The 26,429-nt window shown below is 37.2% G+C and overlaps 1 protein-coding gene across 1 annotated transcript in view; it reads left to right on the top strand.

Moving 5' to 3' along the window:
* LOC108305738 (ankyrin repeat domain-containing protein 24-like) overlaps positions 1 to 25,902 on the top strand; it is a 48,299-nt gene extending 22,397 nt beyond the window's left edge. Inside the window, exons 2-4 of the mRNA XM_037739274.1 lie at positions 24,072 to 24,197; positions 25,254 to 25,319; positions 25,556 to 25,902. Coding sequence (XP_037595202.1) covers positions 24,072 to 24,197; positions 25,254 to 25,319; positions 25,556 to 25,633 — 270 coding nt within the window. The 3' untranslated portion in view covers positions 25,634 to 25,902. The remainder of the gene's footprint in view (positions 1 to 24,071; positions 24,198 to 25,253; positions 25,320 to 25,555) is intronic.
* The last annotated feature ends 527 nt before the right edge of the window (positions 25,903 to 26,429 follow it).

Genomic DNA, 26,429 nt, shown 5'->3' with positions numbered 1-26,429 from the left:
AATTTCTAAACATTTGGGGAAATGACATGTGCCATGACATTTTACTTAGAACATTCTAAATAAATTTTAAGATACATTTTATGATTTCTTCCATATGGTAGAAAAGTAAATGACCAAAAGACAAAGTCAGACATTAAGGAAGTGAAAAACATAGGAAGAAGGTCTGATAAATATACTTAATACAAAACCATGTGGGATAAGGGGCTCAGTTATATGCAGTAGCTAACAGCACTCATGAAAATGTGAAGCCTGTTAACTAGATTTAATATATAGAATTAAGCAAGTCACTTATTCTTTTTTATTAATACTAATAATGTATTAAAATTAATCCAGGACATGCATGTTCTGCTTTACTAATTGACTATTTAATGTGGACACTCACCCACAACACTTTATTTCTTGCCCTCAATATCAGAGCTGGGAGAAAGAATTTAAAAATAACTACCATGTATTTTCTTCTCCCTCTTTTTCTCCTCCTTTCCCTTTTGCCCCTCCCTTCCCTTTCCCCCTCCTTTTTTTCCTTTCTTCTTTTCCACCTTTAGTCTTTATACTCCTCTATCTTCTTATTCAATACCTTGTTTTATGTTGTTACTGTTATTTTTGAGACAAGGTCTCTCTATATTACCCAGGCTGGCCTCAAAATCCTGGGAACAAAAGAGCCTCTCATTTGAGCCTATCCAGAAGCAGGGACTATAGCCTTGTGCCGTTGTGCCCAGCTCAATAACTTTTTAATTATTATCATATCTTATGCATACATTCAATAATTTGTATTTTAAAAATTCTTTCACATAATGCGCATAATTGGTAATATGATAACTATAAAAGTGAAGGGGTACATGAAAATGTGTCTAACTAAAAAGGATAAACAAGACATCAATAATAATTATATAAACTCTTCTAAAATCAACCATATCCTGAAATGAAGACCGTGTTGCAAATCTCTTTGAAAAAGTAGCAAGTGTGGCAATAACATATTTGTATAGAAATTCTTCTTTTTAGACGCTGACATTCCTAGACAGTTTCTTTCCTCTAGATATTTTTCAATAAAGTTTAAAACTTATAGAAAAGCTGGTTGTATGTACACAGATAGATACATGCATACATACATGCATGCATACATATATACATAGAAAACATTTGTGCTTTGATATTCCGTATGTGAAATTCAGGTGGTATTGGTTCTCCTACTGAGTCAAAATATGTTTTTTAAAGACTTTTATGTTGCCATTGCTATAATAATTAACAACAGTGTAGTAGGAAAGAAATTATATATGATTCCTGAAGGAACCAATGGTCTGTTAGATAAAGAAAGTAAACTTAAAATTAATGCTACTGTAAATAATCAGAGAAATAGTTAAAAATGTGAAGTCAGTTTTGATGTAGTATATTAGGTAATGCTTGACTATAGATGACTTTAGAAGGGTTGAGTCATCTCCAAAGGACTATGTAAAGTGTTCTCTTGATCACGAGTTGTATCTTAAAATGTCTATCTTCATACCTCATTGATTCTATGGTGGTAATGGCTTCCTAAGAATAAGTAGTCTGCTATCAGTTACCAAATAATGTCTAATCTTATCTTTATATAAATTCTGGCACTGATACTCTGAAACATTTTGGCCAGAGTCATGCAGATAAAAATTAATGAAACTGGTATTAGATTAAAACCAAAGGGGTTACTGAATGACAAGTGAATGTTCTTTCACTGTCTTTCTGCACACATACACACACACACACACACACGCACACGCACAAACACACACACACATACATATAGTGATTATGTATGTATTTTCAGTTAGTTACCAATAACACCCAATTTTATTTTCAAATGAATCAGTAATTCTTTCTTATGGTGGTCAAGGTTACCTGTGTACAGATATGGAAGGTGAAAAGCTTAGTGACAGCACATACTGCAGCATGAGATGCCTTTTATTATTTTATTTCAGATTTATATTTAATGCTTTACTATATTATAAAAATGGCTGAAGATTGGGAGCCTCTGTATTTAGTCTTAATTTTGACACATACTGATTTTGTGGCTAGATAGGCCATTTAAACAAACATTCTAAATCTAAATATTCTTAAGTATAAATTAATAACATTTAACTAAGATTATTTGTGCACTGTCCTATCTTTAGGAATTTATGATACCGAGGTTCACAAACTTTGCTTCTATATACACTTTAAGACAATAAAGCATTTATTAAATATGGAAGTTATCTTAAAGCCATATGTAAGAAACTACTTGCAGTACCAATTTTTTTTATTCACAGTTGTCAAAGAATTGACACAACAACCAAATCATTCAGTAAAATATTATTTTGGGATAGTTATTGATAATCATTAAAATAATGAAATTATTTTAAGTTGTTTACTAGTTCTACCACTGTTCCAACAAAATTTTTTAATATCCCATAACTCCAGGTTGGCTTTTGGAATAAACTGAAATTGAGATTTGATCTAGCTTTGTCTTTGAAATTAAAGGCATTGTTCTTTGATTTAGACAGATTGATTAATATCCTGTTTCACATAAGCCATGATCCCACCTTGTTGTTTGTCCTTATCTTTGAAATATTAGTGTAAAACCTAGGACAGGGTTATCTCTTTTAAAATAATTAAATAGTATAAATTTAAGTTGGATGGAAACAGACACAGAAATTAAATAGTTATCTATATGTATGGGTTACCCACTCATGTCTTAGAAGTGGAGTTAATCAGTAAAATTTACAAACTTGGTTTTGGAGATTCAAATAAAAATGCTTATCAAAGTTTTTGTTGTGATGTAATCTGAAAAATAAAAAAAAACTTTAAAATACGTGCTTTTATTTCAACTAGGTACTTGGCTATTCATATTAATAAAAATGTTTAATTAAAAAGTCTACCACACCCATACCCAATGTTCATACTTAATGGGCAAAAATTGGAAGCATTCTCGTTTTTTTTTTTGGCTGCCAGACAATTTTATTTATTTATTTATTTATTTATTTATTTATTGCATTTTAGGTTTTGGGGTACATGTGAAGAACATGCAAGATTGTTGCATAGGTACGCACATGGCGGTGTGATTTGGTGCCTTCCTCCCCCTCACCTATATCTGGCATTTCTCCCTATGCGATCTCTCCCCACCTCCCCATCCCCCATCCCTCCCCCATTTCCCTCTAACAGACCCCAGGGTGCAGTGCTCCCCTCCCTGTGCCCATGTGTTCGCATTGTTCAGCACCCGCCTATGAGTGAGAACATGCGGTGTTTGATTTTCTGCTCTTGTGTCAGTTTGCTGAGAATGATGGTTTCCAGGTTCATCCATGTCCCTACAAAGGACACGAACTCATTATTTTTGATGGCTGCATAATATTCCATGGTGTATATGTACCATATTTTCCCTATCCAGTCTATCATCGATGGGCATTTGGGTTGGTTCCAGGTCTTTGCTATTGTAAACAGTGCTGCAATGAACATTTGTGTGCATGCTTTTCCAACACCATTTATTGAACAGGGAATCCTTTCCCCATTGTTTGTTTTTGTCTGGTTTGTCAAGAATCAGATGGTTGTAGATAATGTTGTGTTGCCTCCGAGACCTCTGTTCTGTTCAATTGGTCTATATCTCTGTTTTGGTACCAGTACCATGCTGTTTTGATTACTGTAGCCTTGTAGTATAGTTTGAAGTCCGGTAGTGTGATGCCTCCCGCTTTGTTCTTTTTGCTTAGAATTGACTTGGCTATACAGGCTCTCTTTTGGTTCCATATGAAGTTTGAGGTGGTTTTTTCCAGTTTTGTGAAGAAGGTCATTGGTAGCTTGATGGGGATAGCATTGAATCTGTAAATTACTTTGGGCAGTATGGCCATTTTCACGATATTGATTCTTCCTAACCATGAACATGTAATGTTTCTCCATCTGTTTATGTCCTCTCTTATTTCGTTGAGCAGTGGCTTGTAGTTCTCCTTGAAGAGGTCCTTTACGTTCCTTGTTAGTTGTATTCCTAGGTATTTTATTCTCTTTGTGGCAATTGTGAATGGAAGTGTGTTCTTGATTTGGCTCTCTTTAAGTCTGTTATTGGTGTATAGGAATGCATGTGATTTTTGCACATTGATTTTATATCCTGAGACTTTGCTGAACTTGCTTATCAGTTTCAGGAGATTTGCGGCTGAGATGATGGGGTCTTCTAGATATACAATCATGTCATCTGCAAATAGAGACGATTTGACTTCCGCCTTTCCTATTTCAATGCCCTTTATTTCTTTTTCTTGCCTGATTGCTCTGGCTAGAACTTCTAGTATTATATTGAATAGGAGGGGTGAGAGAGGGCATCCTTGTCTGGTGCCACATTTCAAGGGGAATGCTTCCAGTTTTTGCCCATTCAGTATGATATTGGCTGTTGGTTTGTCATAAATAGCTTTTATTATTTTGAGATACGTTCCATCGATTCCTAGCTTATTGAGGGTTTTTAGCATAAAGGGCTGTTGAATTTTCTCAAAGGCATTCTCTGCATCAATTGAGATAATCATGTGGTTTTTGTCTTTGCTTCTGTTTATGTGGTGAATTACGTTTATAGACTTGCCTATGTTGAACCAGCCTTGCATCCCGGGGATGGAGCCTCCTTGATCATGGTGGATAAGCTTTTTCATGTGATGTTGTGATTGGCTTGTCAGTATTTTATTGAAAATTTTTGCATCTATGTTCATCATGGATATTGGCCTGAACTTTTCTTTTCTTGTTGAATCTCTGCCGGGTTTTGGAATCAGGATGATGTTGGTCTCGTAAAGTGACTTGGGAAGAATTCCCTCTTTTTGTATTGTTTGGAATAGTTTCAGAAGGAATGGTACCAGCTCCTCTTTGTATGTCTGGTAGAATTCGGCTGTGAACCCGTCTGGACCTGGGCTTTTTTTGGGTGGTAAGCTCTTAATTGCTGCCTCAACTTCAGACCTTGTTATGGGTCTGTTCAGTGTTTCGGCTTCTTCCTGGTTTAGGCTTGGGAGGTGGCAAGTGTTCTTTTGCATTTGCTGAGGAGTGATTTACTCCCAATTATGTGGTCAATTTTAGAGTAGGTGTGATGTGGTGCTGAGAAGAATGTATATTCTGTGGATTTGGGGTGGAGAGTTTTGTAAATGTCTATTAGCTTTGCTTGGTCCAGGCCTGAGTTCAAGTCCTGGATATCCTTATTAATTTTCTGTTTGGTTGATCTGTCTAATATTGACAATGGGGTGTTAAAGTCTCCCACTATTATTGTTGGGAGTCTAAGTCTCTTTGTAAGTTATTAAGAACTTTCCTTATGTATCTGTCTGCCCCTGTGTTGGGTGTGTATATATTTAGGATCATTAGCTGTTCTTGATGCATTGATCCCTTTACCATTATGTAATGTCCCTCTTTGTCTCTTTTGATCTTTGTTGCTTTAAAGTCTAATTTATCAGAGATGAGAATTGCAACTCCTGTTTTTTTTTGCTCTCCATTTGCTTGGTAAATCTTCCTCCATCCCTTTATTTTGAGCCTTTGTGTATCCTTGCATGTGAGATGGGTTTCCTGGATAAAACACACCAATGGGTTTTGGCTTTTTATCCAATTTGCCAGCCTGTGTCTTTTGATTGGGGCATTTAATCCATTTACATTTATGGTTAATATTGTTATGTGTGAATTTGATACCGCCATTTTGGTGCTAGCTGGCTGTTTTGCCCATTAGTTGATGCAGATTCTTCTTTGTGTTTGATTCTCTTTATCATTTGGCATGTTTTTGGAGTGGTTGGTACTGGTTGTTCCTTTATATGTGTAGAGCCTCTTTCAGGAGCTCTTGTAAAGCTGGCCTGGTGGTGACAAAATCTCTGAGTACTTGCATGTTCACAAAGGATTTTATTTTTCCTTCACTTATGAAGCTTAGTTTGGCTGGATAGGAGATTCTGGGTTGAAAATTCTTTTCTTTAAGGATGTTGAATATTGGCCCCCACTCTCTTCTGGCTTGTAGGGTTTCTGCTGAGAGATCTGCTGTGAGTCTGATGGGCTTCCCTTTGTGGGTAACCCGACCTTTCTCTCTGGCTGCTCTTAGTATTTTCTCCTTCATTTCAACCCTGGTGAATCTGACGATTATGTGCCTTGGGGTTGCTCTTCTTGAGGACTATCTTTGTGGCGTTCTCTGTATTTCCTGGACTTGAATGTTTGCGTGCCTTGCTAGGTTGGGGAAGTTTTCCTGGATAATATCCTGAAGAGTATTTTCCAGCTTGGATTCATTCTCTTCGTCGCATTCGGGTACGCCTATCAAACGTTGATTAGGTCTTTTCACATAGTCCCACATTTCTTGGAGACTTTGTTCATTCCTTTTTACCCTTTTTTCTCCAGTCTTGCCTTCCTGTTTTATTTCATTGAGTTGATCTTTGACATCTGATATCCTTTCTTCTGCTTGGTCAATTCGGCTGTTGATACTTGTGCATGCTTCGTGAAGTTCTCGTGTTGCGTTTTTCAGCTCCATCAATTCACTTATGTTCCTTTCTTTTTTGTCCATTCTCATTAGCATTTTGTCAAATCATTTTTCAAGGTTCTTATTTTCTTTGCATTGGGTTAGAACATGTTCTTTTAGCTCACAGAAATTTCTTACTACCCACCTTCTGAAGTCTGATTCTGTCATTTCATCACACTCGTTCTCCATCCAACCTTGTTCCCTTGCTGGTGAGGAGTTGTGATCCCTTTTAGGAGGAGAGGTGCTCTGGTTTTGGGTGTTTTCATCCTTTTTGTGCTGGTTTCTTCCCATCTTTACGGGTTTATCCACCTGTCGAGTTTGTAGATGCTGGCTTTCAGACAATGAAATGAAGGCAGAAATAAAGATGTTCTTCGAAACCATTGAGAATGAAGACACAACATACCAGAATCTCTGGGACACATTTAAAGCGGTCTCTAGAGGAAAATATATAGCAATAAGTGCCCACATGAGAAGCAAGGAGAGATCAAAAATTGACACCCTAGCATCAAAATTGAAAGAGCTAGAGGAGCAAGATAAAAAAAACTCAAAACCTCACAGAAAACAAGAAATAACTAAGATCAGAGCACAATTGAAGGAGGTAGAGACACAAAAAAACCTTCAAAAAATCAATAAATCCACGAGCTGGTTTTTCAAAAAGATCAACAAAATAGACAGACCACTAGCCAGATTAATAAAAAAGAAAAGAGAGAATAACCAAATTGATGCAATAAAAAACCATAAAGGGGATATCACCACAGATTCCACAGAAATTCAAACCATCATCAGGGATTATTTCAAACAACTCTATGCACATAAACTAGTAAACCTGGAAGAAACTCATAAATTCCTGGACACTTGCCACCTCCCAATCCTAAACCAGGAAGAAGTTGAAACCCTGAATAGACCAATAACAATGTCTGAAGTTAAGGCAGCTCTTAAGAGCTTACCACCCAAAAAAAGCCCAGGTCCAGATGAGTTCACAGCCAAATTCTACCAGACATACAAAGGGGAGCTGGTACCATTCCTTCTGAAACTATTCCAAATAATCCAAAAAGAGGGAATCCTTCCCATATCATTTTATGAGACAGACATCATCCTGATACCAAAACCCGGCAGGGACTCAACAAAAAAAGAAAACTTCAGGCATCCCCTTTGAAAACCAGCAGAAGACAAATATATGCCACTCTCACCACTTCCATTCAACATAATATTGAATGTTATGGCCAGGGCAATCTGGCAAGAGAAAAATAAAAGGTATTCAAATAGGAAGATAGGAAGTCAAATTGTCTCTGTTTGCAGATGACATGACTGTATATTTAGAAGACTCCATCGTCTCAGCCGAAAAACACCTTAAGCTGATACGCAACTTCAGCAAAGTCTCAGTGTACAAAATCAGTGTGCAAAAAATCACAAGCTTTCCTATACACCTTTAATAGACAAACAGAGAGCTAAGTCATGAGTGAACTCCCATTCACAATTGCTACAAAGAGAATAAAATATGTAGGAATACAACTTACAAGGGATGTGAAGGACCTTTTCAAGGAGAACTACAAACCACTGCTCAAGGATATAAGAAAGGACACAAAGAAAGAGAAATAATAACATACTTATGGATAGGAAGAATCAATATACTGAAAATGGCCATTCTGCCCAAAGTAATTTATAGATTCAATGCCATTCCCATGAAGCAACCATTGATTTGCTTCACGGAATTAGGAAAAAAACTACTTTAAATTTCATGTGGAACCAAAAAAGAACCCATATAGGCAAGACAATTGTACGCAAAGAGAACAAAGCTGGAGGCATCATGCTACTTGACTTCAGACTATACTACAAGCCTATAGTAACCAAAACAGCATGGTGCTGCTATCAAAACAGATGTATAGACCAATGGAGCGCCACAGAGCTCTCACAAATAATACCACATATCTATAATCATCTGATTGTTGACAAACCTGACAAAAAAAAAAGCAATGGGAAAGGAATTCACTATTTCATAAATTTTGTTGGGAAAACTGGCTAGCCATATGCAAAAAACAGAAACTAGACCCCTTCCTTATACCTTATACAAAAATTAACTCAAGATGGATTAAAGACTTAAACACAAAACCTAAAACCATAAAAACTTGAGAGGAAAGCCTGGGCAATACCATATAGGACATAGGAATGGGCAAAGACTGCATGATTTAAACACCAAAAGCAATTGCAACAAAAGCCAAAATTGACAAATGGGATCTAATTAAACTAAAGCACTTCTGCAATGTAAAAGAAAGTATCATCAGAGTGAACAGGGAACCCACAGAATGGGATAAAATTGTTGTAATCTATCCATCTGACAAAGGGCTAATATCCAGAATCTACAAAGAACTTGAGCAAATTTACAAGGAAAATACTAACAACCCCACCAAAAAGTGGGTGAAGTATATGAACAGACAGTTCTCCAAAGAAGACATTTATGTGGCCAACAAACATACGAAAAAAAAGCTCATCGTCACTGGTCATTAGAGAAATGCAAATCAAAGCCACGATGAGATACCATCTCATGCTAGCTAAAATGGTAAGCATAAAAAGTAAGGAAACAACAGATGCTGGAGAGGATGTGGAAAAATATATATGTTTTTACGTGGTTGGTGGGAGTATAAATTAGTTCAATCATGTGGAAGACAATGTGGCAATTCCTCAAGGATCTAGAACCAGAAATATCATTTGACTCAGCAATCCCATTACTGAATATATACTCAAAGGATTATAAATCATTCTAGTATAAAGACACATGCACATGGTATGTTTATTGCAGCACTGTTCACAATAGCAAAGACTTGGAACCAACCCAAATGCCCATCAATGATAGACTGGATAAAGAAAATGTGGCAATTATATACCATGGAATACTATGCAGCCGTAAAAAAGAATGAGTTTATGTCATTTGCTGGGTCATGGATGAAGGTGAAAACCATCATGCTCAGCAAGCTAACACAGGAGCAGAAAACCAAACACTGCATATTCTCACTCATAAGTGGGAGTTGAACAATGAGAACACATGGAAACGGAGGGAAACGTTACATACATGGGTCTTTCAGGGATTGGGGGCAAGGGAAGGAAGAGGATTGGGAGAAATACCTAATGCATGTGGGGCTTTAAACCTAGATGACGAATTGATGAGTGCAGCAAACCACCATACACATGTATACCTTATGTAACAAATCTGCACATTCTGTACATGTATCCCAGAACTTAAAGTTACATAAAAAAATCTGTAAAATTAATTTATCAGCAAATCTTTTCAGATGTCTATTAGATTTTTTTCCTGTAAAATTACTGTTTGGGTTATTAAATGGACATTAGCAGTAGAGATTATGTTAATTAGAGTAGAGCTTCACATATTTTAAAATCAGTTTCTTGGTGTCATAAATTACTACATAGTTTTGGTTTTTATGAGAAGTCTTGTGCAATTGAAGAGTAGATATGAGTCTGAGAACCTATTCCTCTTTATGGCAGAAAACAAGATCCATTACACTTCCTAATGTGAATTTTTCCTTGGTATCTTCATTCCATCCTTTTTATCCTTTTTCTCTGATTGAAGTCAAGGACTTTCAAAAGATAATTGTAGAAGAGCTGCAGAGGAGGCAATGAAAAAATTGATAGCCTTCACTTTAACTGGGACATTTTGGCTATAAAATTTCTCTACACTTAAATACTCTGTAACTATATGAGGAAAAATAATGTGGGCCAACATAAAGAAAACTAAAATATCCAAAAAAATTTTGAAGAAAGTCTTCTGTCCTTATGACTCCCTAATTTGATAATCCCATTAAATAAGTACATTGATTACTATTTTTGTGATGTCATTTAACATGATATTTATTTGTCAACTATCATAAAGGCAAGAAAACTTTGTTCCACAAGCCACTGTTGACCCGTAGTCTAGTATTTTTTACATAAAATTTTACTAAGCATCTTTGCCTGCTCATTTAAATGTTGCTTATGGATGCTTTTGCACAATGACGGAGTTGAATGGTTGCAACAGAGACCATAGAGTCAAAAAACATCCTAAGTATTTACTACCTGCTCCTTTACAGAAAATATTTGCTATTCTCTCATATATAACATGGTATACTAGTTACCAATGCTGAAAAAATACCAAAACTTAGTAATTTAAAACAGTATCTTATGTAGTGTGATATATCCAGAATTGAGAAATCTAACTAGGCATTCAGGACTACTAACATATCTGTAGTCCTAGCTATGAGGGCGGCTGAGACAGGAGGATCACTTGAGCTCAGGAGTTCAAGGTTACAGCGAGCTGTGATCATGCCACTGCCAATCCAGCCTGGGTGAGAATGATACCTGTTCTCTTAAAAAAAAAATTACGAAAATAATGACTCAGCTGAGTGGTTCTGGGTCAGATTCTCTCATGAGGTTGCAAGCAAAAGGTTGATCAGTGATTTTAATACCTGAATGCAAGTTGGAGACCTCCATTTCTTAAAATGATCCATTCAAAGAAGTCACAAATCACCATTTTTGCAATATCCTATTGGTTACAAGCTAGTCCTAATTCAACATGGAAGAGAATAGACAAGTGTGTGAACACCAGTAGGTAAGGGATATCAAGTCCCTTGGATACTTGCTATCACAGGTGAAGATACAGTTCATTACAAATAAATGTTATAAGACAAACACTGTAATACCATGCTTGGCACACAGTAGATGAATGAGAATTTTGTCCCATTTTTTCTTTTATGTTACATGATACACAGTAAAAAAGAAAAAGAATGACACAGTAATTCTTCACATGTATAAAGTTTATTTCCACATTATATGTCTATTCCAGGTATCAGTAAATATTGTTCCAAAGACTAAATCTGGCCTTCTGCCTCATTATGCAAAAAAGCGGTATTGGAACACAGCCATGCATACATGTATGTTGGTTTGTGTATTGTGTTTAACTACTTTGGTGCCAAAATAGGAGAGATGAATAATTGTGATGAAGATTGCATGGCTTATACAAATAAAATGTATTCTACTTGGCCCTTTACAGAAAAAGTTTTCTGATTCTTGTTCTATTCCATATGTTGATGTGAGTAGGTTTGAATTTATCACTGAATAAACTTGAACTACATGATAGTGTGACCTAAGCAAATAGTCACATTCTTTATAGATCAATGGAAAACACTCCTGTCTACCAAACAAGTCATTTTCTAGGCAGATCACACACAGACACACCAACGAAGTACCAAGAACAATGACTACTCAATATTTCAGAGATTTGGAAAGCTGTAATTAAAAAAAAAAAAAAAAAAAGGTCTAATCAAACCAATCTCTCCTTTTATTATCCAATAAACTATTTTTTAAAAGATGAGATGAAATTATCTGCAAATAGTAGCTATTTTGTGAATGTTAGATTATTTTGAGTAACTAGAGATTCCACTTGTCTCCCTGCTTTATCTACTCAGACATAATCCCTAATTTATAACTAATGTTTGGTCTATACCATACAAATAATCAATTCTTTATAATGATGTGTATGCTGCTCTGTTACTTGGTATATGTAAGTACTTTCTAATAAACTTGATTCCTTTGGGGAGGAAATGAAGCCTTTGAAAACTATTCAAAACAAGGCTTAGTGGAGAGTTTTTCACAAAGTAGTTGTTAGCAAAGACCTCTTGATCAACTATAATCAATGCAATATAATGGAAGTTACTATCTCAACTACTTCGAAGAAATAAAATAACTAAGATTTGATATTTGTCTAAAATCCTTCCAAAGAATTACTGGCCTGGGCCATTGAAAAGCAATTGAAACGCTAAAATACACTTACATTTTGGATCTATATGTAAGTTTGACATCAGGTAAGGTCCCAATAATAAACTAGGCAAACACTAAAGTGAATGACGAAGAGAGAGTTTCTTCCTAACTTTCATGTTTACACCTCATAGTTTTTCTTAATCTTAGTTAAGAGTAAGCACATAAAAACATATACAACTCTTTCAGTAAGAATATGTTGGTTAAAATTCAGGAAAAAAGATATCAAACACATCATAACAGAATAACATATAGAAAGAGAAGCCCCAAGTGTAATATTCCTCTAATGGAAATTAGTATGCTGTCATATGGATGAGGATTAATCCTTCTAAATCAGTGAGTTAAAGAAAAAGAATCAAGTATCCATAATCCATAACTAGAATATTTAATAGCATGAGTACTCTGAAAAACTTATAACTCAAGAAATCACTTAGTCAGTGGAACAGATTTTTCTCCTTCGAGTGAATGTTGCATTCACTGAAGCAGTTTGATTATTTAGATTTGTGTAACATTTGTTCACTGCCTACACTGTTCCAGGCATTTTATCTTAAGTCATTTAATCATTGAAACATGTATTTAAAGTTGCTATTACTGTATTTTATAGTGAAGGAAATGGAACCAAAGAGTTCACCTTGCCTAAAGGTATACATCTTATCAATAGTATAGCCTGATTTCAAACTTAAACCTTTTGGCTTTGAGCGCAATATTCTTTCCTCTGTCCCATTTAGGATCTCAATATAGTTAAAATATACCCTATAATGATGCATAGGCAATAGTGATGCAGACATTCTCATACTGTAATGTGCATAAAAGATAGTTACAAATTTAGATACCTAGGCTCTACTCAAAATGTTTATATTTTTTTCAGTCACACAAAGCCAGATATCTATAATTTTTTTAGTGAGCATTAATGCCCATTTAGACTAATTTGTCTATATTTCATCTTCACCAAAGGGGGAAAAATTGTCATGGAGAAAAACAACCTTTAATATACTTGGGTCTTAAACTGGAAAAGTGGAAACTTTGTATTGTTATAAAATGTAAAATAGTATATTGTATTTTATAAACAAATGCTGCTTATTTAAAATAAATGATTCCCTTTTGTTGACTGAGGTCATTTGTATAATTGATATTTTATTATGAAGGCAAGGAAACTTCTATATTCCCTAAAACACAGAAATAGACTTTTAATGTTAAAAAAATGTTATTTTATAATTTGATCAACATTCAGATTTAAAGCAAAAATTCCTTTATTTGTAGGATATACCTTATTTAATTAGAAGTGAAAATTGTACAAGTCTGAAATATATTATTTTTACATTGTTACATTGATAGATGAGTTTTGCTATATAAATCCCTGCAGAAAAAAAGGAACAGTATTTTCTTATGACAATATAGAAAATGTGATTGTCAAAGTTACAGGGTTAAATGTTATATTTATACTTTGTACTGTTCCAAGGAATTTTAATTTCAGGAAGAATTCTACCTTTTGTTACAGTTTCCTGTCTTTTGTTTGCTTATCTGTTTTGATCATCTCAGTTCTTTAAAGCTTAGTTAAAATCTCCATAAACAAAACTTCCTGTTGTCTTTGCCTTTTTTTTTTTTTCTTTTTTAAAATTGCATTTTAGGTTTGGGGGTACAAGTGAAGAACATGCAAGGTTGTTGCATAGCTACACACGTGGCAGTGTGATTTGCTGCCTTCCTCCCCTTCACCTATATCTGGCATTTCTCCCCATGCTATCTCTCCCCAACTCCCAACCCTACGCTGTCCCTCCCCTATTTCCCCCCCAACAGACCCAGTGTGTAGTGCTTCCCTCCCTGTGTCCAAGTGTTCTCATTGTTCAACACCCACCTGTGAGTGAGAACATGCGGTGTTTGATTTTCTGTTCTTTTGTCAGTTTGCTGAGAATGATGGTTTGCCTTTCAAAATGAAACAACCTGTCTTATTTTTGTTGTTCTTGTTACCTGAACATAATATTTCCATAGCAATTGAGTTAATATTGACTTCTAGAGGTCTTAATAAAATGGTATATAGACTGTGTCATGGATTGACAAAATTATTTAAATTATTATATAGAGGATATCTTTCAAAGATTATTTCCGTTATTCATATATCTATAGGGAGGTAGTTTTCTAAGGAAAAAGAATAGTGAAATAACAATCATGTATCTCTTAAAGACAAATATATGTCCTAAGAAATGAATTGTTAGACAATTTAGTCATTGTGCAAACATGATAGAGTGTATTTGCATATACCTAGATGATGTAGCTTACTACATACCTAGGCTATGTGGTGGAGTCTGTAGCTCCTACACCACACACCTGTACAGCATATTACTATATTGAATACTGTAGTCATTTATAAGAAAATGGTGAGTATCTGTGTATCTAAATATAGAAAACATACAGTAAAATTATGATAAAAATAATTTTTAAAATTGTATATCTGTATAGGATACTTATCATAAATGGAGATGGCAGGACTGGAAGTTGCTCTGGGTTAGTGGATAAGTGAGGGCTGAATGAGTGTGAAGACCTAGGATATTACAAGATACTTTCATACAACTGGCAGCCCAATAGGTTTGTTTACACGAGCATCATCACTAATATGTGAATAATAAATGGTACTAGGAAGTTCTGACAGCTGTGACGTCACTAGGCAGTAGGAGTTTTTAAGATCCATTATAACAATAAGTTAATCTTAAACAATATTTTAAAAGCTAGCCATTAAGAAAATTAAAACCTGATAATTTGGACTGAATTAAACATTTTTTTGTTAAGAGACATGATTAAGAATCAAATAGACAAAAAAAGTGGAATAAGATACCTGCAACATATGTGACCACAGAAGATCCACTCAGAATATATAAATTTCCACAAATTAACAAGAAAATACAGAAGACTTTACCAGAGAGACTTTTTTACAGTACATAACTTTTAATAATCTTACACTTAAATCACCAAATTGCTCATAGACATATGGTACAGTGCTTAAATTCATTAGTAATGAAGGAAATTAGCACTTAAATCACAATGAGTTTCCCCAATACAAACACCAGCATGGCAAAACTTTAATATTTGTTAAAATCAAGTGTTGGTAACAAAGCAAAACAATCCAATTCAAAAACTAATTTTGGAATTATTTACTAAAACTGAACATAAAAATAGCCAATGAAAACATCAGCAAATTTACTCCTAGAACTCAACAGAAAAGTCTGCACCAATGTTCAAGATACTTCTACCAAAATCGACAGAGAAGTGTTATTTATATTAGCTTTGTAATGGAAACATTCAGATGTCCATCAAAATTGGAATACATTTTATGTGTTTATATGCAGTTTTTTTTTTTTTTTTCATTTTCATTATTTTAGAGGCAGAGTCTTGCTCTGTCACCCGGGATAGAATGCAGTGATATGATCATAACTCAATGCGACCTCAAACTCCTGGGTTCAACTGATCCTCCCACTTCAGCCTCTCAGGTAGCTGGGACGACCAGGTGCACCATGCCCAGATGATAATTTTTCAGAATTTGTGTGTGTGTGTGTGTGTGTGGAGATGAAGTCTCACTGTTTCTCAGGCTGGTCTCAGACTCCTGGCCTCAAGCATTCCTTCCATCTTGGACTCTCAAAGTGCCGGGATTACAAGCATCAACCACCACATCCAGTTTACATAATAATTTTTAAATGTGGCATATTCACACCATGGAATATCTTACAGCAATAAACATTTTTGCTACTTGGAAAAGCACTGACCTTTACTATCTACAATTATAACAAAATCTGCATTGCTAAACAATATTAAAAGCAAAGGCATACTAAAAATCAAAGTGAAATATTTGAAACATATTCCAGGACAAAAACAAATAATGATTCTCATTTGTAAAAAGTAGCTATTAATTAATTAGGGAGAAGACTAACAAAAGTTTAATAGATTGTAAAAAAATACAGACACTTTGAAAATAGGAAATACAAGCACCATTAAACAGAGAGACTCAATTGTACTTACCAATAAAGGCAAAGTAAATTCAGACCTCATTTTTTTCAAACTGTTGTTAATTATATGGTGTTGAAAAGACATAAAGTAACAGGCTCTCACACGCTGTTGGCAGGTGTGTAAATTAAAATAAATCTCTAATAAAATATCTGAAAATATTTTTCAAAATTATAAATGCATGTAACATTGACTAAACAATTACAGTTACAGAAAATTACCTTAAAGACAAACTCATATATGTGTAGAAATGGGCACAGTAAAGTTGCTTAGTATAGCATTGCATGAATGACAAGCCTGGATACTATGTGGATGTTCATAAATGGGGGCGGATGTACAATTATTAATCATGGTATGTCTGTATTATAAAGCTATAAACAAAGATGAAGAAGATTTTTATGTTGTAATAAAGCAATATTTGCAGGAAAAATACTAATAAAAGTTATGTACAGAATAGTATGTATATTAACCCATCAATTTTATGAAAAGCTTCTGGAATATTGCAGGACAAAAGCAAAAGGAAGACTTTATTTTGGTATCTTTTGAATTTTTTAAAATGTAATATCATTTATTCAATTGTGAATAAAATGTCAAGAAGTGAAACTGTGGTAGCTCAGGATTTCAAGTTTAACTCGAGTGAGTGACAGGTAAAGAAATCAAATAGAAGTCTACCTTTGAATTAACCTGCAACAAATAAAAGGGAGTAGTGCTACAAAGGTAGAAGAAAAAGCATTTAGAGAAGATAGATTTGTGAGATAGAATAAGAAACGGTGAGCTAGATGATTTTAAAAAGAATGGAGTTTTCTCCAGTATGAAAGCTGGAACATTTCATGATGCCAAAATTGAAAATGAGATACTGGTTAAGCATAAAATATAATGAGCTTGGTTTTGGAAAGTCTGAATTTAATGTGTCACTGAAACAGCCAGTCACTGAAGAGTTCAACTTTATCTTAAAGACATAGTAGATATCTTCCTCAGGTGAAGAAAGCCAGAGAATAATTGAGATATCTCGGGTAAAATATGGAACATGAGAAAATGTCAGGGTGATTTCTTTGAGCAACCATGATTTTGAATTTGAAATAAGCCAGTAAGATAAAAAAGGAGGGGCAGGTATATAAGACAAGAATTGAGATTAGCCCTGTATCTTGCATCCTGGAAGAAGAGACAGATGAAAAACATCAAGAAAATAGTGACAAAATCCATACTCAGATCACAGAAAACAAGTAGTTGGATTTAGGTATTATAGAAATGTAGATAGCTTTGAAGAGAGCCATTTTGCTGTATTGCTGAAATAGGAGTCAGCATGCCAGAGCTTAATGTAGTGTAAAAAAACCAAATAAATAAAAGATCAAGAAGGAAAGGAAATACAAGTAAACCATTCTTTAAAGAATGTCAGTGGTAACAAGAGGTACAGATAGCACAATATTGGAAGTGGGTAAGTGAAAATAAATGTTCCTTTCTGATTCAATTAGAATTAAGGGTAGAGAGATGAAAGGTAACATAATATGGAAGAAAATATTTTTAAAAAGAAGCAAAGTGGATAATAGCAAAATCACTTAAATAGTATCAGATCAAGAGTTTAGATATTCACATGATGGTGGGCATATTTTGGCAGGGAAAAAAAAAAAAAGGGAGAGGCAAATGCCATTAAAAGGAATACTTCCCCTGCCATGGATTTATATTATTATATACCTTCAATCAGCTCTATAAAACTGCTGTTTCACTGAAATCAGAGTGAAAGAGGCCAGCCAGGGACAAAAGGAGAGAGAAAATGCTTTGGAGCAGCATCAGTTAATTTAACAGAGAAGAAACAACGAATGAGCACAAGGATTGTTAAATCCCAGTGAAATCCTTTTGCCAAAATAAAACAGTTTTGTTGTTTGGCACTAAAATGTAAGTGCTGTGTTTTAAAGTGCTAGACACTTGAGTTCTATAATCCAGAACATGAAAGCAGAGTTAAGCTTAACTCAAAAACACCAAAACACCATTGTTCAAATCCAGGCTTATGATTTTTTTTCTTTCCCGAAAAGAGAGTAAATGTCCAGGAAGATGCTTTTGCTCCCTGCGAATGTGCAATACTGTTTAATATTCTCCATTTAAATTTACTATGAGTAAGATGTTTATAAAAAAAAAAATTCTGTGCTACTGACAACTTATAAGGAGAGAGTACAGACAACTTGAACAGATTAATGTTTTGTAAATATCGAGAGATGATATATAAATAGCTATGAGGAGAGAAAGACAAGAGTTTAGAAAGACATTTCAATAAAGCATTATTTTACAAAGAGGTAATGGGGGACTTATTCACTGTATGACTAGATTTTTACTTGGTTAAGTATGAATTCTATAACATTTGATACAAGTTCAACTTCAAATAAACTTAAAAAGATATAACAGGCAATCACAATGATTTTGGGTATGCTAGAGTTGTGTTTGTTTTTAATATACAATGTTTTAAGTAAAATGAAAAGTTAATTTGAGGATTCAAATGTATAAATGTTTGCATACTGTATTAGTCCATTTTCATGTTGCTGATAAAGAAATACCCAAGACTGGCAATTTACCAAAAAAAAAAAAAAATGGGTTATTGGACTTATAGTTCTTCATGGCTGGGGAGGCTACACAATCATGGTGGAAGGCAAGAAGGAGCAAATCACATCTTACATGGATGGCAGCAGGCAAAGAGAGAGCTTGCAGAGGCAAACATCTATTTTTAAAACCATCAGATCTTGTGAGACACATTCACTATCAGGAGAACAGCATGGTAAAGACCCATCCTCATAATTCAATTGTCTCCCACAGGGTTCCTCCCATGACTCATGGGAATTGTGGGACTTACAACGCAAGATGAGATTTGGGTGGGGACATAGCCAAACCGTATCATGTATGATATGTAAAATTGTCATTATTCTGTGTGTTTTTGTTCAGAAAAAATATATAATAATAAAGTTTATTTATTTTTTGTTTTTTTCAATTAACTTATTTTAGATACGTAGGCTGAAGTTCCTGCATGGATTTCCCACAGAGATACTTTTGAACAATGTGTCAGGCAGTGATAAAAATAATAAATACTTAATGTACCTGCCTTCATACTGTTTGCAAACTGAGATAAACTTTCTCTAAACGCCTGTGAATTAGTGTTCTTCACTGATGTAAGTTCTTCACTGATCTAAGACATCAACAGAGACTCGGTAATAAACCGCACATGAATTAGTAATAAAGCAACTGCCCAGAAAACAGGTGAGGCTAGTGGCTACTGAACTTATATTTGACTTCATGACTACAGATATACCTCAGAGATATTGTATGTTCAATTCCAGATTATTGCAATAAGGAGAATATTGCAATAAAGTGAGCCACACAATCTTTTCGGTTCCCCATTGGATGTAAAAATTACATTTACACCATACTGTAGCTTATCATTTAATATTGTGTCTAAAAAATGACATTTTAATTTACAACTACTTTATTGCTAAATGCTAACAATCATCTAGTCTTTAGCAAGTTGTAATCTTTTTGCTGGTGAAGCATCCTACCTCAGTGTTGACAGTTGTTGATGAATAAGGTTATGGTTGCTGAAGTTTGAGATGTCTGTGGCAATTTCTTAAAATAAGACAACAGTGCCAGGCACAGCGGCTCACGCCTGTAATCCTAGCACTTTGGGAGGCCGAGGTGGGCGGATCACCTGAGTTCAGGAGTTTGAGACTAGCGTGGGCAACATGGTGAAACCTCATCTCTACTAAAAATATAATTAAAAAAAAATAGACAGGCATGGTGGCAGGTGCCCATAATCCCAGCTACTAGGGAGGCTGAAGCAGGAGAATCTCTTGAACTCAGGAGGTGAAGGTTGCAGTGAACCGAGATCATGCCACTTTACTCCAGCCTGGGAGACAGAGTGAGACTGTGTTTTAAAAAAATAATAAAAAATAAGTCAACAGTGAAATTTGCCACATTGATTGACTGTTCCTTTCATGGAAGATTGCTATCTGATGGCATTTTACCCACAGTAGAACTTCTTTCAGAATTAGAGTAAATCCTCTCAAACCCAGACTCTGCTTTATCAACTAAGTTTAGATAATACTCTAAATCCTTTATTGTCATTTCAACAGTGGTCATATTTCAGATGTCTTTGAGGATTGAAAAAAACAACAAAAACCAAACAATGTTCACAGCATCTAAACCAAAAGTAGATTCCATCTCAAGAAACCATTTTCTTTGCTCATCCTTAAAAGCAACTCCCTCATCTGTTCAAGTTTTATCATGAGAATTCAGCAATTCAGTCACATCTATGTGCTCCACTTCTAATTCTAGTTCTTTTGATATTTCTACCACATCTGCAGTTACTTTTTCCAGTGAGGGATTGAATGCCTGAAAGTCAGACATGAGGATTGTAATCAACTTCTTCCAAATTTCTTTTAATGTAAACATTTTTACCTTCTACCATGAATCACAATTGTTTTTAATGGCATCTAAAATGCTGAATCTTTTTCAGAAGGCTTTTAAGTTACTTTGCTCAGAACCTTCAGAAGAATAGCTATCTGTGCCAGTTACTGCTCAGATTATTTTTTTCTTTTCGACTGAGACTCTCTCTGTTGCCCAGGTTGGGTGCAGTGGTGTGATCTCGGCTCAGTGCAGCCTCCATCTCCAGGGTTCAAGCAATTCTAGTGCCTTATCCTCCTGAGCAGATGTGATTACAGGTGCCCACTTTCACACCCGGTTAATTCTTGTATTTTTAGTGGAGACAGGATTTTGCCATGTTGGCCAGGCTGATCTCAAACTACCAACCTCAGGTGATCTGCCTGCATCAGCCTCCCAAAGTGCTAGGGTTGAAGGCATGAGTCACCACGGCCTGCCTAGAAGTATTTCTCGCTAATAAAACTTGAATGTCAGAATTACTCCTTGAGCCATATGTGGTGTAGTGAATGTTGTATTAGCAGGCATGAAAACAACATTAATCTCCTTGTGTATCTTCATCAGAACTCCTGGAACTGGGAGCATTGTCAATGAGCACTAATATTTTGATAGAAATTCTTTTTTTCTTTCCTAAACAGTTGGCATCAATAATGAATTTAAAATATTTAATAAACCATGCTGTAAATAGGTGATGCCATTCAGGGTTTGTTGCACCATTTATAGAGCACAGGTGGAATAGATTTAGTGTAATTCTTAAGGGTCTATGATTTTTAGAGTGGTAAATGAGCATTAGCTTCAATTTGAAGTCACAAACTGCATTAGCCCCAAATAAGTAAGTCAGTCTTAAAGCTTCAAAGTCTTAAAGCTTTGAAGCCAAAAATTGACTTTTTCTCTCTAGCTATAGAAATGGTAGATGGTATCTTCTTCCCATATAAGGCTGTTTCATGTACATTATAAATCTGTTCTTAGTGTAGCCATCTTCATTAATTATCTTAGCCAAATTTTCTAAGTAACTTGCTGTAGAATCTAATTCAACACTTGCTGCTTCACCTTGCACTTTTGTTACAGAAATAACTACTGTTTTTACACCTCTTGAACCAAACTCTGCTTCCACATTTTCTTCTGCAGTTTTGTCACCTCTTTCAGCCTACGTAGAATTAAAGAAAGTTAGAACCTTGCTCTGGAATAGGCTTTGCTTGAGAGAATGTTGTGGCTGGTTTGATATATCCAGATTGATACAACTTTTTCTATAATAGCAATAAGGATGTTTCACACTTTCTTGTCATTCCTGTGTTCACTGGAGTAGTGCTTTTAATTTCCTTCAATAACTTTTTCTTTACTTCACAACTTGGCTTGCCATTTGGCCCAAGAGGCCTAGCTTTTAGCCTATCTCTGCATTTGGCATGCCTTCATCACTAAACGTAATCATTTTGAGCTTTTAATTGAAAGTGAGTATTGTGTAGCTCCTCCTCTTACATGAACACTTATAGACAATTGTAGGGTTATAAATTGGCCTAACTTCAATATTCTTATGTCTCATAGAATAAAGAGGTCCAAGAGAGGCAGAGAGATAGGGGAAGAACAACTTGGTGGAGCAGTCAGAATACATACATTTATGAATTATGTTTGGTGTCTTATATAGGTATGGTTTGAGGAGTCCTAAACAATTAGAATACTAGCATAAAAATTACTATTAACAGGTCACCATAGCAGATATAATAATAATTAAAAAGTTTAAAATATTGTGAAAATTACTAAAATGTAACACAGAAACATGAAGGGAACACATGCTGTCAGAAAAATGGTGCCAATAGACTTGCTGGATACAGATTTGTAAGAAAACTTCAATTTGTAAAAAAAAACACAGTATCTGTGAAGCTCAATAAAGTAAAGCAGAATAAACTGAGTATGTCTATATAAAACTTCCTTCTAAAAGCTGAAGGTAAGGGGCGTTTTGCTTATTATAAATCCTTAATATTTTTTAAAAAAAGTGTTCATTTTGTATTAGTGATCTATTGCATTACAAATTATTCCAAAATTAGGGACTTAAGACAACATTAAGTATTTATTACTTTATTGTGTTTGTGGGTCTTTATTTTCTAAATAGAAAGAAGCCACAAGAGCTGGTAAATATAGTAGTTTGGAAAATACTAAAAATAAAAATGTAAGAACTTTTTGGTCACTTTATAATTATTTGGCTTTTAGATTTTTTTTTTTTTTTTTTTTTNGTAGAGACGGGGTTTCACCGTGTTGACCAGGATGGTCTCGATCTCTTGACCTCGTGATCCACCCGCCTCGGCCTCCCAAAGTGCTGGGATTACAGGCTTGAGCCACCGCGCCCGGCCGTGGATCACTCTTTAGATGGAGTCAACTCTTGTTGACCAGGCTGGAGTGCAATGGCGCGATCTCAGCTCCTGCAAACTCTACCTCCCCCGTAGTTGGGGTTACAAGCATGGGGCACCATGCCCGGCTAATTTTGTATTTTTAGTAGAGACGGTGGCGGGGGCGCAGTTACTCCATGTTGGCCAGGCTGGTCTTGAACTCCTGAATTTGTGATTCCCCCACCTTGGCCTCCCAAAGTGCTGGGATTACAGGTGTAAGCCACTGCACCTGGCCACTTCTTTTTTCTTTTTTTTTCTTTTTTGAGATAGAGTCTCACTTTGTCACCCAGGCTGGAGTGCAGTGGCATGATCTCGGCTCACTGCAACCTCGCCTCCCGGGTTCAAGTGATTCCTCTGCCTCGGCCTCCCAAGTAGCTGGGATTACAGGAGTGCACTACCATGCCCAACTAATTTTTATATTTTTAGTAAAGACAGGGTTTCATCATGTTGGTCAGGCTGGTCTCGAACTCCCAACCTGAGGTGACTTGATCTCCCAAAGTGCTGGAATTACAGGCGTCAGCCATCACACCTAGCCTGTTTTTTGTTTGTTTGTTTTTGTTTTTGTTTCTAAGAGACTGTGTTTCGTCATATTGCCCAGGTTGGTCTCAAACCCCTGAGCTCAAGGGATCTGCCTGCCTCAGCCTCCCAAAATAGTAGGAACACAGGTGTGAGCCACCACACCTGGTTTCAGAAAGGATTTTCATCCCCATTTTCCAGATGAGCTAACTAAAGCTTTAAGAGATGTGGTGACTCATGCCTGTAATCCCAGCACTTTGGTAGGCCGAGGTGGGTGCATCACCTGAGGTAGGGGGTTCAAGACCAGCCTGACCAACATGGAGAAACCCCATCTCTATTTAAAAAAAGAAAAAGAAAAAAAGAAAACAGGCTGTGGGCCAGGCATGACCCTCGGACCAAAGTTTGGTAACCCCAGGGGTGGGACCTTCCCTTGAAAGCCTTCCTCCCTGGCCTCTTCCTGCAGCTTCAGAGAGGTCCCCAGCCCCCAGCCCTGGGCTGAGGGTGACCGCTGACAACCCCCCCACCCTCAGATCACAGAACTCTCCAAAGAAGTCTTCAGTCTTAAGGAGGCCTTGAAGGAGCAGCCGGCTGCCCTGGCCACCCCCGAGGTGGAGGCTCTCCGTGACCAGGTGAAGGGTTTACAGCAGCAGCTGCAGGTAAGGGCCGGGCAGGGGGAGAGGAGTCCACATAAACATCTACCGACCAGCTCAGCACTGGTGGGAATCTCAGGAGGAGGCTGGGGTAAGTAGGTGGAGCACACGTCACGTGCCCAGTGTGGCCAGGAAATATTTCCTTTATTTTTTTTTGAGACAGGGTCTCATTCCCTCACCCAGGCTGGAGTGCGGTGGGAAGATCTTGGCTCACTGCAGCCTCTGCAGCCTTCGCCTTCCCGGTTCAAGCAATTCTCCTGCCTTAGTGTCCTGTGTAACTAGAATTACAGGCGCACACACACTACCACACTGGGCTAATTTTTGTATTTTTAGTAGAGATGGGGTTTTGCCATGTTGGCCAGGTCTTGAACTCCTGGGCTCTCCCCAGCCTCTCAAAGTGCTGGGATTACAGGCATGAGCCACTGTGCCCCAGTGCCTGCTTTTTTTTTTTTTTTTTTTTTTTGGATACAGGATCTTGCTCTCTTTCCCAGGCTGGAGTGAAGTGGTGCAATCATCCCTCACTACAGCCTCAGACTCCTGCCTTCAAGCAGTTCTCCGCCTCAGACTCCCAAAATGCTGGGATTACAAACATGTGCCACCATGCCGAACCATATTTCTGTGTGTGTGTGTGTGTGTGTGTGTATTCTTGTGAGACAGTCTCACTCTGTCACCAGTGACAGGATCTTGGCTCACTGCAACCTCTGCCTCCTGGGTTCACGTGATTCTCTTGCCTCAGCCTCCCGAGTAGCTGGGATTATAGGTGTGCACCACCTTGCCTGGGAAATTACTGTATTTTTAGTAGAGACGGGGTTTCACCACGTTGGTCCAGGCTGGTCTCGAACTCCTGACATCAGGTGATCCGCCCGCCTCAGCCTCCCAAAGTGCTGGGGTTACAAATATGTGCTACCGTGCCCAGCCATATTTCCATATTTTAGCAGCCGGCCGTCACCTGGTGTATGCCATCAAAATACAGGCTTGGGGTACAAAGGGCGCTTTTTGGTGTGTTTTCCTCAGCAAGGAGGTGGTCCTCCTTTTCTGAGCACCCCTCCCTTATACCCACAGGAAGCTGCCAGGGACCACTCCAGCGTGGTGGCTTTGTACAGAAGCCACCTCCTATACGCCATTCAGGTGAGTGGCCTAACTCCCAGGTGCCTGGGTGGCTTTGGGTGTGCCACTGTTGCTCTCTCGGCCTCAGTTTCCCCTTCTGTACAGTGGGAGGCTGGTCCTGGGGAGAGGTTCATGGCATGTTGGAGCCTGCCTCTGTGCATTTCCCTCCTGGCTGGCTTGGTCTATGGGAGTGGTGGGGGGCCTGGGGAAGCCACTGGGGGTGCACTCAGAGTCGCCCTCTATTCCTCTCATCCTAGGGCCAGATGGATGAAGACGTGCAGCAGATTCTCAGCCAGATTCTGCAGATGCAGAGACTGCAGGCTCAGGGCCGCTGAGAAAGGCCGGGCCCAGTGGCCACCCTGACCACACCCACGCAGGGGCCTCACCCAGCCCCATCCAGGCCCATGCACTTGGAGGCCAGCCTGGGTCCCTGCCCCAAGGTCCCCAGCTGGCTCTATCGCCCCACTTGGTCTCTGCACGCACAGACTGGTCAGTCTGGACCCAGGGCCTGACTGCCCCTCCTCTTCCACCAGAGAATCTGTGAGTCCCTGTGTCCTCCACATCCAGATGCCAGCCCAGGAATAAAGGCATTCTGTGCACAGGACCAAGGCGTGTGGTGTGGTTGCTGGGCTTCTGCTGCTGGGAGGGGAGGTGGTGGCCCAGAAAAGGAAGCACTCATATCCCCTCCCTCTGGCCCACCCAGCAAATCAGCCATCGGGATAAACTCAATCCTTTTTTTTTTTTTTTTTTGAGATAGAGTTTTACTCATGTTACCCAGGCTGGAGTGCAATGGCGCGATCTCGGCTCACCGCAACCTCCGCCTCCTGGGTTCAGGCAATTCTTAATGATTACATTTTAAAGAAATGGCTCTCAGGTCTTTGAGAGAGATTCTCTTGAGTTGCAAGATACACAGATTTATATTTGCAAACCCTTTGTAGTAAATGCTCAAAAAAGGTAGAACAGGAGCCTTTCTGGTGTGTGTTGGTTAGAACAAATTGTAGATTTTCCTGGCAGCACTAAAGTTTCTCAGGAGATAACTTTAAAAGGGCTCAGGGTCTCCTAGAGACATAGCCTTATGCTGCTAGAAGTCATGCTAGAGTTTGGTGAAGTCTCTAAGTGTAGGGGTTTGCC

The sequence above is a fragment of the Cebus imitator genome, unplaced genomic scaffold (genome assembly GCF_001604975.1).
Source record: "Cebus imitator isolate Cc_AM_T3 unplaced genomic scaffold, Cebus_imitator-1.0 Scaffold66, whole genome shotgun sequence".
NCBI lineage: Eukaryota > Metazoa > Chordata > Mammalia > Primates > Cebidae > Cebus > Cebus imitator.
The sequence above is the reverse complement of the archived record's forward strand: the minus strand, read 5'-3'. Positions and strand labels throughout refer to the sequence as shown.